The sequence below is a fragment of the Podarcis tiliguerta genome (assembly GCF_965153285.1).
Source record: "Podarcis tiliguerta genome assembly, chromosome: 3".
NCBI lineage: Eukaryota > Metazoa > Chordata > Lepidosauria > Squamata > Lacertidae > Podarcis > Podarcis tiliguerta.
The window spans coordinates 55567312-55582144 of record NC_139536.1 but is presented as its reverse complement, the minus strand read 5'-3'; the positions used below and the strand labels follow the sequence as shown (position 1 = coordinate 55582144).

At 44.2% G+C, this 14833-nt stretch overlaps 1 protein-coding gene across 1 annotated transcript; it reads right to left on the bottom strand.

Annotated features, from left to right (window-relative positions):
• Positions 1-1479: 1479 nt before the first annotated feature.
• LRP11 (LDL receptor related protein 11) lies at positions 1480-12304 on the bottom strand. Its single transcript, XM_083435029.1, has 8 exons — positions 11389-12304; positions 8796-8953; positions 7890-8031; positions 7290-7415; positions 6784-6987; positions 5692-5862; positions 5238-5339; positions 1480-3287 (listed from the first exon to the last, which is right to left on the bottom strand). The coding sequence occupies exons 1-8, from the start codon at positions 11924-11926 to the stop codon at positions 3133-3135; spliced, it is 1596 nt and encodes a 531-aa protein (XP_083291155.1). The 5' UTR covers positions 11927-12304; the 3' UTR covers positions 1480-3132.
• Positions 12305-14833: the final 2529 nt, after the last annotated feature.

Below are 14833 nucleotides of genomic sequence, written 5' to 3'. Positions count from 1 at the left end.
TGGCTGGTTGAGGCTGATGGGAGCTGGAGTCCCAATGGAATCAAGAGGGCCCCATATTCTCTGCAGTGGCGTAGCGTGGGTTGTCAGCACCCGGGGCAAGGCAAGTAATTTGCGCCCCCTAACCCGTGGATTTTAGCAGGGGGCAGAGAGCTGCGAGTGCGAGCACGCACCCCCAGATGTTGCGCCCGGTGCGGCCGGCCCCCCCTGCACCCCCCACGCTACGCCACTGATTCTCTGTACCTGCCCTTAAAGGATTCTGTGGATTGTGGCCTTTAGCTTTGTAGATAATTGTAAGATTAAGAAGGGACAGAATTGGTTGCTTCATAGAGCAGGAGTTTCTTGTTAAAATGGATCTGCAGTGAAAATAATGCAAAGAAGGGGAAAACACATTCGTAATAGCACTGCCAATAGTAAGTCCACTAGTTACAGCCCTGCCGCTGTGAAAAATTATAACAATTATTTGTAAAGCTTAGCATTTGGACAAAAAAATGAGGTAACTCCAAACTGATAAGCAAGGAAAGGCAATCAAAGATGATGGAGCAAAGCAGCGTGCAGCTACATTAGCATGTAGTGGGGCTTTTCCTTAACAGTAGCACTTCCACCCTGGATACATGATTTCTCAAAGTAGAAGGTTCACAACACACTTGAGAAGCAGGTGCAAAAGTATACATTAATGCCACATACCTGAAAGTACTGTCAATTTACTGTTAAAAGTCACGTAACATTCACCATAATTTTGTGACAAACAAGTAATTTGTACATGGCAGTATTGGTTAGAGAACTAACAGCAAAGCCTTAACACAAATGTTTCTCTTTTTAATCAGTTAATAATGCAAAGCAGCTGGTAACAGCAGCAGACCTGCTGCTTTCAAGCTCCACAGAGGCCTGCTTCTTAGCAAAGTGGTAAATGGCAAACTGGCTGTCAAGGAGAAGGTTTCTAGCCTCAGCTTCATATGCTAATTTGCTATGTGAGGAGATCATTTTGGGTGCAAGTGTCCTTTGAGAACCGCATGTTCAGCAGTGAAGCCCAGCTCCAGGCAGTAGGTTTTAGAACCCAGCTAGGCATGATGAGGCCATCTTTCATGTGTCTAGGCAGTTTGCACATAAAGCAGAAACTGGATGAGGGGCTGAGCTAATGAAATGCAGGAGATCAATTATATGCTAAGAATAAAAACAGCCCTGGCTACCTCTCTTCCCCTTAGTTGGTTTCTCCAGAACCTTTCCTCTGTTCTCAGCTCTGACACTGGCTCCTTTTATTGTTTAAGACACAACTTCATATTATAATAGGGCAGAAATGTAAAAGGAATGCATGTGCAGCTATCACAGACTAGATTACCTGTGTGGTCCCTTCCAACTCTGTAATTCTATGGTTCTAGAATTGTTTCTATGGTTCCACTGTTTTGCAACAACACAGAACCCTGCTAACATAGATTTTTGTTTACACAGTTATTGAAAGGAAAACAAGTATTTTGCAAGGTATTAAGAATAAAATAGGTTTATTATCTCTTACTTTACATTATCAGGTTGGGACATTGGCAATGTGGAGGTCTGGGGTAGGATTCAAAGTTGTAAGTTCGTTAGAATAAGAGAGACATACAGAATCATTGCATGCCTTTTCTGCATTGATTTGCACCTGGGTCCTCGGATGGGAACTTCTTTGCACAGATGGATAAAGAGGAGGGTTCACACACAAAAGCTGATAACACAGACTACAAACTTTACTGCATAACGAACACTTCCGACAATTCAGTCATACATTGAAGTCATCAGACGACGGGATGAGCTTTAAAATTGATGCAGCTACTGAAACTTTAACTTCGCTGTGAGGGTCCAATTAGCAAGAATCTTTCAAGCTCCATGAAAGCAGGCAGCGTTGTATCAATAGCAGCAATGGGATGTGTTGCTAAACATAAGGCCTAGTCCATATCTGTAGCACAATGAGGTGGCAGAGTCCTGAGCTATTAGCATAGAGTGTACAACTTCAGACTGCTGGGGATGCTATTATCTTTTTGATCTTCAGTTTAAAGCAGGGGATAATGCTGCTCATTGCCCATGATAAAGAGATTGCTTGAAGGGTGGGAATCCTCACTGTGTTTAGAAATGTATCATAGCAGAGGGCAGTCTCCCCTACGGTCCTTCTGTTTGTGCTGCTAGGTTTGTTTTTGTATAACGGAACACTAAAACATCTCTCTTCCCTTTTCCACTGTCTGAAGTGATACAAACCACTCATACCACTTTAAGATCCAAGTACTTCGTTTTGCTGCCTGTCTAGACCGAGCCTAATGTTTCACCTTGGGAAACTCTGCACTTTAACAGGGTGGCTTGTAAATAATCCCATGCCTGTGACAAGTGAGAAGCAACCCCAGGCAATTAGATGAGTAGAAAAATATGCTTCTATTTGAACCAATCTTGAAGTGATAATAGTGCCATGTTATTTAAAAATAAAATAAAATACTGGTTTTAAATTAGCAAATAAATATCCTTTCTGTAAAAGGAAGCTAAAGAAAGATCATTTATGTCAAAGGAATCTAATTTCTCACCTAAGGCCAGATGCAGAGAGCCAACACAACAGGAAATAGATGTGTCTAGGATCTTATATGACTGCTGTATTTTTCCATGCCCTGGCCTGTGCCATCCCTTGGGACATGGGAGTGGTGCAGCAATGTGGATCATCAGCCACCCAGAAACCAATATTCAAAGTGGTGCTGTAACACTGCATGATGCTTCTTTGCAAAAAAGAACTGAGTGAGTATTATGGATTACAAGGAGAGGGCAGTTCCTGGAGAACATGGCATTTAATCCATCGCAGAGCTAACTCCAGCCACATTACCTTAGATATGGCAGTATTTTCGTGGGACTGAACCGATACACAACCCAGTAAGATGGAATTTGCCTTATTGGCAAGCACAGGATAGTCCTAGAGCTCTGGCAGAGGGAAGTCGGTCTGTCTGCTGGTGCAGCTACAAACATCTCTACCACTGATGTTAGAAAGAATCTTTTAGAAGGTGGCTGCTGCGTTTTCTCTTTAAATATGAGTTTTTACTTTTTTTAAAAAAAAGGAAAGTGTAAGATGCAAGAGGCACACTTTTTTTGAGGAAAGCTCAAGGAAAGGGAAGTCACCTGAACCCTGCTTTAGAGATACATCCCATTTATGAGGTAATCGGATTCCTCAGACATCAGGGGCCGAGCTTTCTTAAGTTTCTGTCTCACTAACCGAAGTCGGCAAGCTACCATGAGCAGCAGCATAGCCGTGATGGCCAGCCCAAGAGCCAAAGGGAGGACAGCACCTTTAAAAGGGAAAGAAAGAAGCAGTTAAACAATGTTATCACCGGAACTAATCAAGAATGTGCTATATAAAGCCAAATTAATAATAATAATAATAATAATAATAATAATAATAATAATAATTCACCAGCATGTTAGTGTATATTTCTTCTAATACATACATTTTTGTATGCCATTTTGCTGAATATACATTCCCCCCCCCCAAGTAATTTCCCCCCTAATATTTTTGTACCTTATTTTTCCTAACTATCATTTTTGGTTTTACACACTTTTCCCTAATATACATAGTTTTGGGTTGAAGAGATGCACCACAAAATTTGGAAAAGTGTGAATTTCAAAGGACAGCTGTCTTGTGGTTTGTGTGTTGCTTTGGGAACTGCAAAATACGTAGGTTTGCATTAAAATGTGGAATGAACCAAATTATCTTTCATCCCTAATGTCAAGCCACTTAAAACATTCAACACCGGTTGCTGTCCCAATTACTAGAAAAGGATTTTCTTAAAAAGTTAACAGAGAATGCTTGGTCTCCAGTAAAACAATTCCAAGTTTTGCAAGAGTGCCTTGCAGGTATGATGCTCAATGCTGGGGTTTAAGGGGAAGGTGCCTTTGAAGAGCCAGGCAGCTACTATGAATTGTAAGTAACAGTGCTTTTCTCCCCTTGGGCACAAAAACATAACTTTTGCCTAGTGAAACTGTTTTAAAACCACCTTGCCATTGAGACTTTGTAGCAATATTACCAGATGGTTGCCTATGTCACTTTGATAAACAGAGCACTGTTTTACTGTCTGAGCATGCACCTAGATAAAGCTTAGGCCAGTTTTCAACACATTTCTTTTTTATTTGCCATGGCTGCAAGTTACAGCAGAATTTTGACTGTATATCTGATGATGAAAATTGGATCCTCTACTTCTAGGAAAGAAATGTGGTCACATGAAATTTAGTGCTTAGGGCTATCAACGCTGCAAACAGCTTATACCTGCAAATAGGAAAACAGTGCTACAGATTTCTCTCTCCTTGCCTTCACTCTGAAAAATATGAGCACACAACCTCCAAGCTGAAGGCTGATCTCCCCCTGTGTCCCTCCCCATTCTGAGCATCCTGCATGTTTAGCTGATCAATCTGCCCCTTTTTTTCTTATAATAGTAACACTTGCTTTACGCTTTTTGCATACTGGATAACCTTGCAGGCTTTGGCATGGACACAGTACCCATGAGAACTGTGCAAAGCTGGCATTTGCTGCAAACTGGAAGAACAGGTTTTCCCTGAGGTCAATAGGAGAGAGAAGACTGTGTGTCTAAAACGCAGCACATATGCTTCTGCAGTGTGGTTGTGCAAAAATTATGTAAGTCTGTATGCACCCTCACACAGGGGTCATTACCAGGAAATAAGCCCACCATTGCTTTTGTGATTTAAAAAGTTTCTCTGTAAAGTCCAGCTTGTTCTGCCTTAGGAAACTAAATAGATGGCCTTTTCCTTAAACAAATCTTTGTCGGAAAAGAAGTGCATACTATCACTTGTCAACTGCTGTAAGAATACTTTGTGCTAACCTACATGTCATAGGGATGATACTACAAACCTAGCTCTCATATATTATGTCAGGATCATGCTGAGTTTTTGAACCGCCGATCTTCTGACTGGCAAGCCCGAGGGGCTCTGTGTTTTAGACCACAGTGCCACCCATGTCAGACTAGCTACAACAGCAAATGCAAGAAGCAAAGGAAGCTTAGGCAGGGGTACATGGGCATGCTGACCCAATCCAGGAGATAACCATCATGCAGGGATGTTATTCCTGTAGTTTGTGATTAATTGATGATGCAAGTTGTTAAGATTGTATTGTTAAGGCATTTTGTTTTGTTTCGAATCAGTCCCACTCTGCACATTAATGGGAATTAAAACGTTCAGTGACACCTAACTCTCTGAGGGTTAGTTTAAAAATACAGCATTGTAATTACCTGCTTCTGGAACCGGATGGCTCTTTTCGATGGGAGTGCCCTTTAACACCACAATGTTATTTTCATTTTTATAATCTGTGTCTTTCCCTGAGGTTTTAGAGTCTGTAAATATGGAGCAGGATATATAGCTATAAGTCATATTCCATATACATAACAAATCATTTGCTTTACAGTCTGCCCTCCCTTCTATGTTTTTTCCAGTAACTACAGCACATAGAGTGCTGTCATCAAGCAGAAGCATAGGGGCTCCTCTTCGGCATCTCTTAACAGGCTGCAGATGCATTAGTATTGTTCCTGGCTGCCACTGCAAATTTCCTGTCATCTAATAAGAGGATTATTCAAGCAGCTCCCGGGATTTCAAGGGGCTTATTCTGAGCTAAAAAACCAAGAGATTCTGCAGCTATGTTGTACTGCAATATTCCCCTCTTCTAAAAAAAAAGTGACTGATTATTACCATGAGCTTTTACACATTCAGCAAGGCAGTCTGATTCTTGAAGGAAGTTGTTTTCATTGCCTTTGCAGCCGCCATAGACGAAATGTATGCAAGTGCCAGAAAAAGCATCAAAATGCCAGCGAGGGAAATGGCCATTGCAGGGGCCAGCGGCAGGAGGCACCAAGCACAGCTCTGCGATTAAAGCAGGAAAAAGAAACTATAAACATTATGTCTTCTAAAACATCTAAAAATAAGCCAGGATTTAGCTTTTCTAAAGTTTGGTACTTATTGCATTAAGTATGTGATTTAATGGTTGTCACTATTTTATAGCACTTCAGTTTCTTAACTACGAAACTGTTGGATTTTGTTTTTGCTTTAATATGCCTGACTACTTCTGCTCTTTCCGCATCAGTGGCTAGAACTGTGTCCATCTCACGTTATTAATTGAATCACAGGCAGAAAAGGCAAAAGAGTAATTTGCACACAAAAGTAATCGGCTACGGAGACCATATGGCACCTATTAGAGCCAGATGCTGGGTGAAATGTGTATTGGAATATATGTGTATTGGAATATGCAGCAAAATGGTAAGAAGTATAGGCTCAGGGTCATTCTGACAACCTTTCCCGTGTCCAAGATGAAGGTGTATCATGTTACACCAGCCAAGGAAGACTTTCTACGTGACGTTTGATAATTCAGAAATGCGGAATACAGCTCTAAATTTGCACATGACAGTAAGAGCTACCAGAATTAACCAGGGTGAGAACACTTTCTTACTCATAGAATACACAATGATAAATACTTCCATGATCAGACATGTGCGTGGGAGGGAAAACAGTGCTTCTATGAGCAGGATCAGAACATGCAACATTTTCTTCAAATTTAATTGAGATGAGATCAATGGGCTTAAGTGTAATTAATTCTGCACCGGAGGGTGGTCTTTATTTTTGTCCAAGTTAGTCTTGCAAGTACAGGTGCTTAGCAACATAGTGTTGCCTGTATTGGTTATAAGTGCTTAGGAAGAGGCATCCTGAGAACTATACTAATGCTGCAAAACATGACTTCAAACTTGCAGTGTGATAATGTCAGAGATATTTAAGGTATATTCATTATACCTGGCATTAACCCAGTAATTTGTTTCTTTGGTCCCTGAGAGGATGATTTGTTGATCTTGTCTGCATCAGATGCTTGATTGCTTACAGTAGTTTTCTGGGTGATTTCAAATGCAAGTTCCTTGTTGACATCGTTAGTTTGTCCAATGCTGTTTTGCTGGATGAAGCTAGTGGCTGGGTGAGTTATTGTCTTTTGTCCTGAAGTAACTGAATAAATTAAAACACAGACATTGTCTTTAGGGTGTGTGTGTGTGTATGTTGTTTAAACACTCAAATAATCAGATGACTGACACTGAGAATGCACTTTCAAAGGAGCTCACTTGCAATGCTGATCAGGAGATTGCTGGTGAGAGCAAGCCCCATTGAAATTTCCCATCTGCAGGTGTGGTTTGAATTCAAACCCCTCCTGTCAACAGACATTTTTCCTCTGCAAGGCTGTAGAGGAAGAATGTCTGTTTGAAGGTACATAAGTAAAAGATGCGTGTAAACTCAATGTGCTGTTTACTCACATTTCTGACAAAAAGCTTCATCAGACCCATCCAGACACTGCTCTTCTCCATCACAGGCATAGGTGATATCAATGCAGCAACCATCATCACAGAGGAACTGGTAGCGAGAACATACCCCAAAACATCCTGTAACAAACCAACTCTCAAGTTACATGAAAATAGAACCACTAAACTGAGTTGTTTAAAACTGGAAATGCTGGAATGGGAGTTACAGAAACTATACATTAGGAGATTATTATACCGCCCTTCACCAAAAATGGTTAAATAAATAAATAAATAAATAAATAAATAAATAAATAAATTCTAAAGCCACTTACAAGCCTACTTTGGCATTGTGGCATATAAATTAAATAATGATAATGATAGCAGCAGCAACATAATACATAATAAACAAAAGCATTACGATAGCTCTTAATGGCACACCCTTTCTCCCCTCATCATTAGAGAGTAAGCTCTGTCAATTTCATAATTATGGGCAATATCAACATTGCACAAGTGTAAGTTTGCTTGTGCGATGAGACTTCTCATTCTCTTCTTCAGTTCACAGTGCTTGACAGATACCATATGGTTGCAAAAATATTATTTCAACCGTTTTCTCACCTAACATGGAGTGACCCACTGGAAGTACGGTCACTGAGACATTATCTGAGCTTCTTTGGCCAGCTGTGTCTGTCACGGTCAGCTCCAGCATGTATTTCCCTTCTTGCAAATGAGAGAGCTTCAGAGTTCCAGGTTGTGGTACCTGTCCCAAAGAAACCAAGGCATTAATTGACCAAGTCCTGCTCCTCACACCTTGCTATTTTATAGTAACACAGTCAAAAGCCCGCAGAATGCTACTGAATGAAGCCAGCATCCATGCTTTGACACAAGCATAGACCTGAAAGTCTGCCAAGCAGCTGATAAGAATATATATAGAGAGAGAGACACTGAAATTGGAAAGAGGGAGTAGTGGTAGTGTAAAAACGCAGCAAAGCATCAGCATATTGGACCAGTGCTCTTTTGGTAGCAAAGAGCACAGGCCCAGAAAATAAATATTTGACCATAAGAAGTGCAGTGGTATCCTAAGAGTAATATCAAAAAATAATCAGGAAGGTGATCAACCCATTTCAACTTCTTCCTTTTTAAGGAAGATTTCATGCTAACTGCAGGGCTAAATAATAAATCCAAACAGCAGGATTCCATATATGATAATAGTAAGCACATATTCATTTCCTTATGCATAATATGAGGAAGGAATGTTTGCAAGGCATGTTCTTTTAAGGCTTAATGCCCATATTCGTAATATATTTGTAATATATGCATACAGTATATGTATATGTGTAGAAACCCAATTTCCTGACAAATACCAGCTTTGAGAAATGAATATCAACTAAACAGTCTACAGCCTCCAAAACATCTCAATATGGATTTTATCTGATTGCACTCTGAAAAGTTCACCTTGTTATTTTCACAATACCAGGACCAAATTTAGCAAATAATTAACTTGCACTTCAAAGTTATAGGTACCTTCATATCAACTGAAGGGGCACCTTGAAGCAGTCTCCACTCATACTGTATGATCCCATGGTCATCTCTACTTTCTCGGCCATCTAGAATCACCCAGTTCACGGGCAACTGAAGCATAATGTCTTTCCCTGCCTTGCTGAGAGGAGGCTCATCAGCTTCTAAATAAAAGAAAAGCAATCCGGTTACTAAAAGAAAAGAGAGCACACATCCCTGGCAAGTTTTGAGTTCTCTTCTGGCACACAAGTGCCTTCACAGAAACACACCTGGATGGTGAAGGCACAGCACTGTGAGATGGGAAAGAGAAGGGAGGCAGGCATACTCATTGGACTGGAAGGAAAGGACTGAGAAGGCCACACAGAGATCCTACTCAGTTTTCATGCAGCCTTTATGGAACTTTTGAGGGCTCTCAATGCCCCTTTCTCTGGGGAAGCTGCTGCCACAGCCTCCCAAGGGGTGAAAATCCTCACTCTTTAATGGACAAACATAGAAGTCACTTGATGCTGGTCCCTTGCCAGTCTGAGCAGAGGTGCGGTTGTTGCTGCAGCAGTTCACTTCTCTTTTCCATTCACTAGCTCTCTCTGCTAGCGAATGCAATAAACTTGTTGAAGAATAGAAGCAGAGGCATGGACCTCTCAGTCCAGGCAAGTTTCTCTCCCTGCTTTTTACCAAATTAAAAAGAAAGAAAAGAGATAGCTTGCCTGAGAGTACTCACATTTTTCTCTAGAACTTAAAGACCTTGACTCATACGTCTGAAAACTGGCTGTGGTTCACACCAGTCTTGTGAAAAAAACACTCCGCTCATAATCAAGGCATCCTTGTCTTCTCAGCACTAGCATGCTTAAACTGCAACCTTCCATTTACTTGTAAGAGAGCAAATATCTTCTGTAAGTAATGCAAAATGAGTTGCAATAACCTTCTTGTGCTCTGAAAATGAAGGTAGGAAAGTGCCCTTCCCCAAATGCCCAAAGCTGCATGCATTTGCATGTTTGGAACTGCCAGACTTGCTTGCTCATGCCTCTTCACTCATCACAGGATTTCTATGTGTAGAAATTGACAAATTGTCCAGACAAAGGTTGTAACATTTGAAGATTCTGCATGAGCAATGTTCCTACATATAAAGCAGTGATTCACTGCAGATCCTCAGTGTCTGCACATCATGACTGGTGTGTTTATAATGTGTTAATTTCTACATGGAAGTGCCTTGCGGAGAATCAAGTGAGTCATGCTTCTGCAAGGGCTGCCGCCAATGACACAGACACTGTGTCATCCCCACCTGAGTGGGCAGAGAGTCTTTGACTGGGAGCTGCTTGACACCAATGCAAAAGCACTGCGGCTACGTGTTGTGGAAGGAAATTCATGCATGCCTTTGTGTGTTCATGAAGGACCTTAACAATACATTGGGTGGTATTCAACTAAGTTTTACTCTGAGCAGACCCACTGAAATGAATCAATATGGCTAAGGTAGGCTCCTTAATTTCAACAGGTCCACTCCGAGTAAAACTTAGTTGAATACCACCCAGAGAGTGATGTTGACCTAAATCCTACTTGGAGCAGACCCAGTGAAATCCAAGGACACTTATCTCAATGGGTCTCCTCTAAATATACAGTGGTACTTCGGGTTACCTACGCTTCAGGTTACAGACTCCGCTAACCCAGAAATAGTGCTTCAGTTTAAGAACTTTGCTTCAGGCTGAGAACAGAAATCATGCTCTGGCAGTGCGGCAGCAGCATGAGGCCCCATTAGCTAAAGTGGTGCTTCAGGTTAAGAACAGTTTCAGGCTAAGAACGGACCTCCGGAACGAATTAAGTACTTAACCCAAGGTACCACTGTATGTTAGTTCAGGGGTAGCCACTAGATGTTGTTAGATTCATCAGCCCCAGCCAGCACGAGTGATGGGAGTTGTAGTCCAGCAACATCCAGAGGATGTCATGTTGCTTACCCCTCAGTTGGATATCACCCACAGAATTGAGAGAGGAGAGGAGAAGTGAGCGACACTTTTGCCACTTTGTCTGTCAGCTTTATGTATACTTTTCGAACAAGAGCAGAGGTTGGGCTGAGAAGGAAATAAAAAAAGAAGCCCACTATCTTGCTCCCCACCCTCCACTACATAGGCCTGTAACAGGGACACGATGTTGTGAACCGCCCTGTGATCTGCAGGTGAAGGGTGGTATACTAAATACATAAATGATCAATCAATCAATCAATCAATCAAGGGGGCCCAGGCAGAAAAAGGGTATGGCACAAAGATGCACTCTGCCTGCCTGAAGCACAGTGGGTGCCTACATAATATATACTGTACAAAGATTCATCTCACTCTATCTATGGGGTCACCATAGGAGAAAGAGCTGCCCTCTTTCTGCCTCCCGCCCCAACCGGCCCCTTCTTCTCCGCCCCCGCCGACAGAAGCTCTAGTATGTAAACAAGGCCACCCTGTAGCGACTGCCATTTCCTCCCTGGTACAAGTCTAAGGTGAGGACCATCAGCCATGGCTCAGTTCCAGGCCTTAAACCGCTCCGTTTCCAAGAGCCTCCCGGGCCCCGAAAAGCGCCTCGTCCCCAAGGCGGCTGCCTCGGACGGAAGGCCCCTTCTTACCCGGGGCGGATGGGCGGCTGCTGGGCTCCAGGCCGTAGCTGCTGTAGCCGCGCTGCGGGGAGAAGAGGCAGACGGCGCGGCCGCGGTAGGTGCAGTTGAAGAGGTAGCAGCGCAGCGCGGCGGGCGACTGCTGCGGCTGCTGCACGACGGCCAGAGTGCAACGGGCTTCGGCGCAGCAGGCGTCCAGGCACTGCCTGGGCCCCGCTACCGAGCCCGGCGAGTCGAGGAAGGTGGCTCCCGCCGCAATGGAGTCCTTGGTGCGGATGATGGTGTCGGGCCTGGCCGAGAAGAAGCCCGACGGCCCGCCGTTCCCCCCGCGGCAGCGGCCTGCTGCCACCTCCGCCAGCTCGTCGCCTCCGTCGCCGCCGCCCGGGGGCTCCTGCTGCAGCAGCTGGCGGCGGAACTCCTCCAGCAGCGACTCGACCCCGGACGCCGCCGCCGGCGACCGGAGCTGCCCCGACGCCCACCCCGGCAGCGGCAAGAGCAGCAGCGAGAGGAAGAGAGGCAGGCCCGTCGGGCCGGGCACCTGCGCAGCCATGGCTCCGAGAGGGCCGCAGCGAGGCCGGCCAGGGAGAGAGCCGAGGGGACGCTGGGTGGGCAGGCGGAGAGCCCCGCCGCTACCAGAGCCGCCCAGGAGGCGGCGGAGGAGGCGGCGGCGAAGGGCGCCCCATGGTGGCCCCTCCCCGCGCCAGCCGGGGACGCGGAGGGAACAGCCCGGCTCCGATCAGCACCACCGAGCGCTGGACAGCTCCGAGGCGCACTTTGGCGCCGCCTCCTCCGAGCCTCCGCCCGCTTGCGGAAGGCGGGAGGGCAACCCGAGGAAAGCTCCGCCCAGCGACCGTCGATCCCGGCTCCCTCTTTCTCCGCTACGCCGTATGTTTCACGTCCGAAGGCGGGATTGTTTGGAGATGCGGGTCTGCTTATGCGCGAGAGCCGGCCGGGTATAAACGGCAAGTGGGATTGGCTGCTCGCGAATCATGCGCTTTGGTGCTTAATCTGCCCGGTTCCAAATGGATCGCTGGCTTGGTGCACGCAACAAGCTGGCATACTTCCAAAGGAGAACAAACGGAGTCTCCAAAAACCTTCCAAAACTGCATTAAGCGGTATTTGATTTATTAATTTTCTGTGTAACAAACCTTGCATCCACAGATGCTAAGGGTAGAACAGAACACAATGTAAACATAGGACAGAACACCTATAAACACCTCTTGCAACAAATGGAATCAATGGGCTCATGGGTGTAGCCAGGATTTCTGTTAGGGGGGCAGGACTTTGTTAAGGGGGGCAGAACCAACGTGATTGGTCAGTTAGTTAAGTATTTCTATTGTTTTACTTGATCTGGGGGGGGGCAGCTGCTCCCCTCTGTCCTCCCCCCTTGGCTTTAAATTATAGGAAGAAATTCCTAACTACATAATTAATTCACCGCCAGCTGTCTTAATACTCACCCTGTGTTGTACTCCTGGTCATTTGTAACTGAGGATGAGATAGTTAGAGTTATGGGACTCAAGTCTGCAAGCAGGATCCCTAGGTAAGAAGAGAATGGAAATGCCAGTGGTCCATCCTCTACAAATTACTTTGACTATCCAAAATGCCTGTGCATTGATGGAATGGATGGCCTTGTTCATTCACTCTGCATGAAGAGTTAACTCCTTTTATAATGTAGTGGAACGCTCAATTAAGTAAATTTTGAAATGTCTATTATTGTTGGCATTAAAAAAAAACTTTTATCTGAGTTAGTCCATGCTTCTCTTAGAAGAGGGAAAACAGTATCTGAATTTATATATGTGGTAGAAGTTTATTAGACTAAACAAGCACCCCAGATGAAGCAATTTTAAAACATTTCTGAATGATACAGAGCAATAAACCTCTGAAGGCAGCCATCAGTGCTTCTTTCCTTTCGTGCATCTCTTCCGTTTACTGTAGTTCAAAACAATCTATTAAGAAGCCAAATGCCCATTTTGCTCTTTCCCCCCTGCAGTACTTGACAATAGTTACAGCAAAGAACACAGAGAAGACCTTCTTTAGCAATCACTCGTAGCCAAGTAAGATTGTCTTCCATGAACATAGTCTTAACAGTGAGTCTGTAAGTGACTGTGAAGGCCAATTCTGGACACACATGTCCTTCCACAGTGGGGACATAGGCTTCTAGGAGGGAGTTGATCATGGTGAGGGTTTGCCAAATGTGCTTGTTTCTCCTTTTAGCCCTGAGTGCTGCTTTAAAGTCCATGACACCTGTGGTAAAGGTTGTTCTCCAGCTGGCGCGCTCACAGGCCAGTATTTCCCAGTTATCAGTGCTTATACGACATTTTTAAAGATTTGCCTTGAGAGCATCTTTAAACCTCTTTTGTTGTCCACCAGTATTTCACTTTCCATTCTTAAGTTGGGAATAGAGTAGTTGCTTTGGAAGACGATATAATCAGGCATCTGAACACCATGACCAGTCCAATGAAGTTGATGTTGAAGAATCATCCTAGTGTTTATTGGTTTGGTATCCAATAGTTTGTTCACAGGCTGCAATAAAATAAGATAACAGATAGTTAGATGCTGGGATGCTTTTACTATGTAAATGCTTTCTGTACCTATGAATGAGTGCTTTTGGTAGATTGGTAGACTAACAAGATTCCCTTTTCCTTGCCACCTATAGCATCCTTTCCTGACTTGTCATTCAACGCATGGAAGTCAGGGTGGGGATAGAAGTTGCCCTGCTTTGAAGATGTGAGTGCCCAAGAGGCTTGCAACCCATCTATTGGGCTGCAGCCTTTTGCTTTCAGACAAGCATGGGAGCAGGGATGTACCTAGGGATTGGCCAGGTGAGGCCCCACCGAGGGAGCAGGGGCAGAGGGTGCAAAAATCATTCCTCTCCACTCTGGCTTGGAGTGTCTAGGAGCCTGCCTGCCTGTCCATGCACTCAGACAGATAGACCAATGGAGGAGGAGGGGAGATGTAGCAGAGCAGACCTGACCCTGATGGCTGCGGCGGGTCATTGGCAGAGAGTGAAAGGCAATGAAAAGCAAACTTTTTGAGTTTCTGCTCCATGGTCTCTCCTGGCTTTGGAGGTGCTGATACAGCTCCTTCCCAAGGGTGCAAGGGAGCCTAGGTACCTTCCTAAGTACCTTCTTAGCCTCTGCATGGAAGATGGTGTTCCTCTAAGATATGAACTCATTCTTTTTTCAATGCTGTTGTTGTAACATAGTTTTTTTTGACTGTGTGTGTGTGTGTGTGTGTGTGTGTGTATGAGAGAGAGAGATAGAACTCGGACTGTGTGCGTTCTGAGTGATTTCTGAGTTAGGGGCAGAGTAGGGCTTGATCTGATCAACAAAATAATATTTGAAAATTCTTGGAAATTCATTTCCTGATTAAAGTAGCGCTCCAAAACCCCTTAATACCCACTTCTGCCAGGCTCACTCGGTCTCCCAATGGTGGTTGCCTGAGAGTTTTCACATCT

What these genes read in the sequence shown, in the direction of transcription:
- LRP11 (XM_083435029.1), bottom strand. Translation starts at nt 11,926, where the DNA reads ATGGCTGCGCAGGTGCCCGGCCCGACGGGCCTGCCTCTCTTCCTCTCG. An exon ending in CAGCCGCCCATCCGCCCCGG is followed by an intron (nt 8,954 to 11,388) that starts GTAAGAAGGGGC and finishes TCTTTTATTTAG; the next exon opens with AAGCTGATGAGCCTCCTCTC. An exon ending in CCCCTTCAGTTGATATGAAG is followed by an intron (nt 8,032 to 8,795) that starts GTACCTATAACT and finishes TCTTTGGGACAG; the next exon opens with GTACCACAACCTGGAACTCT.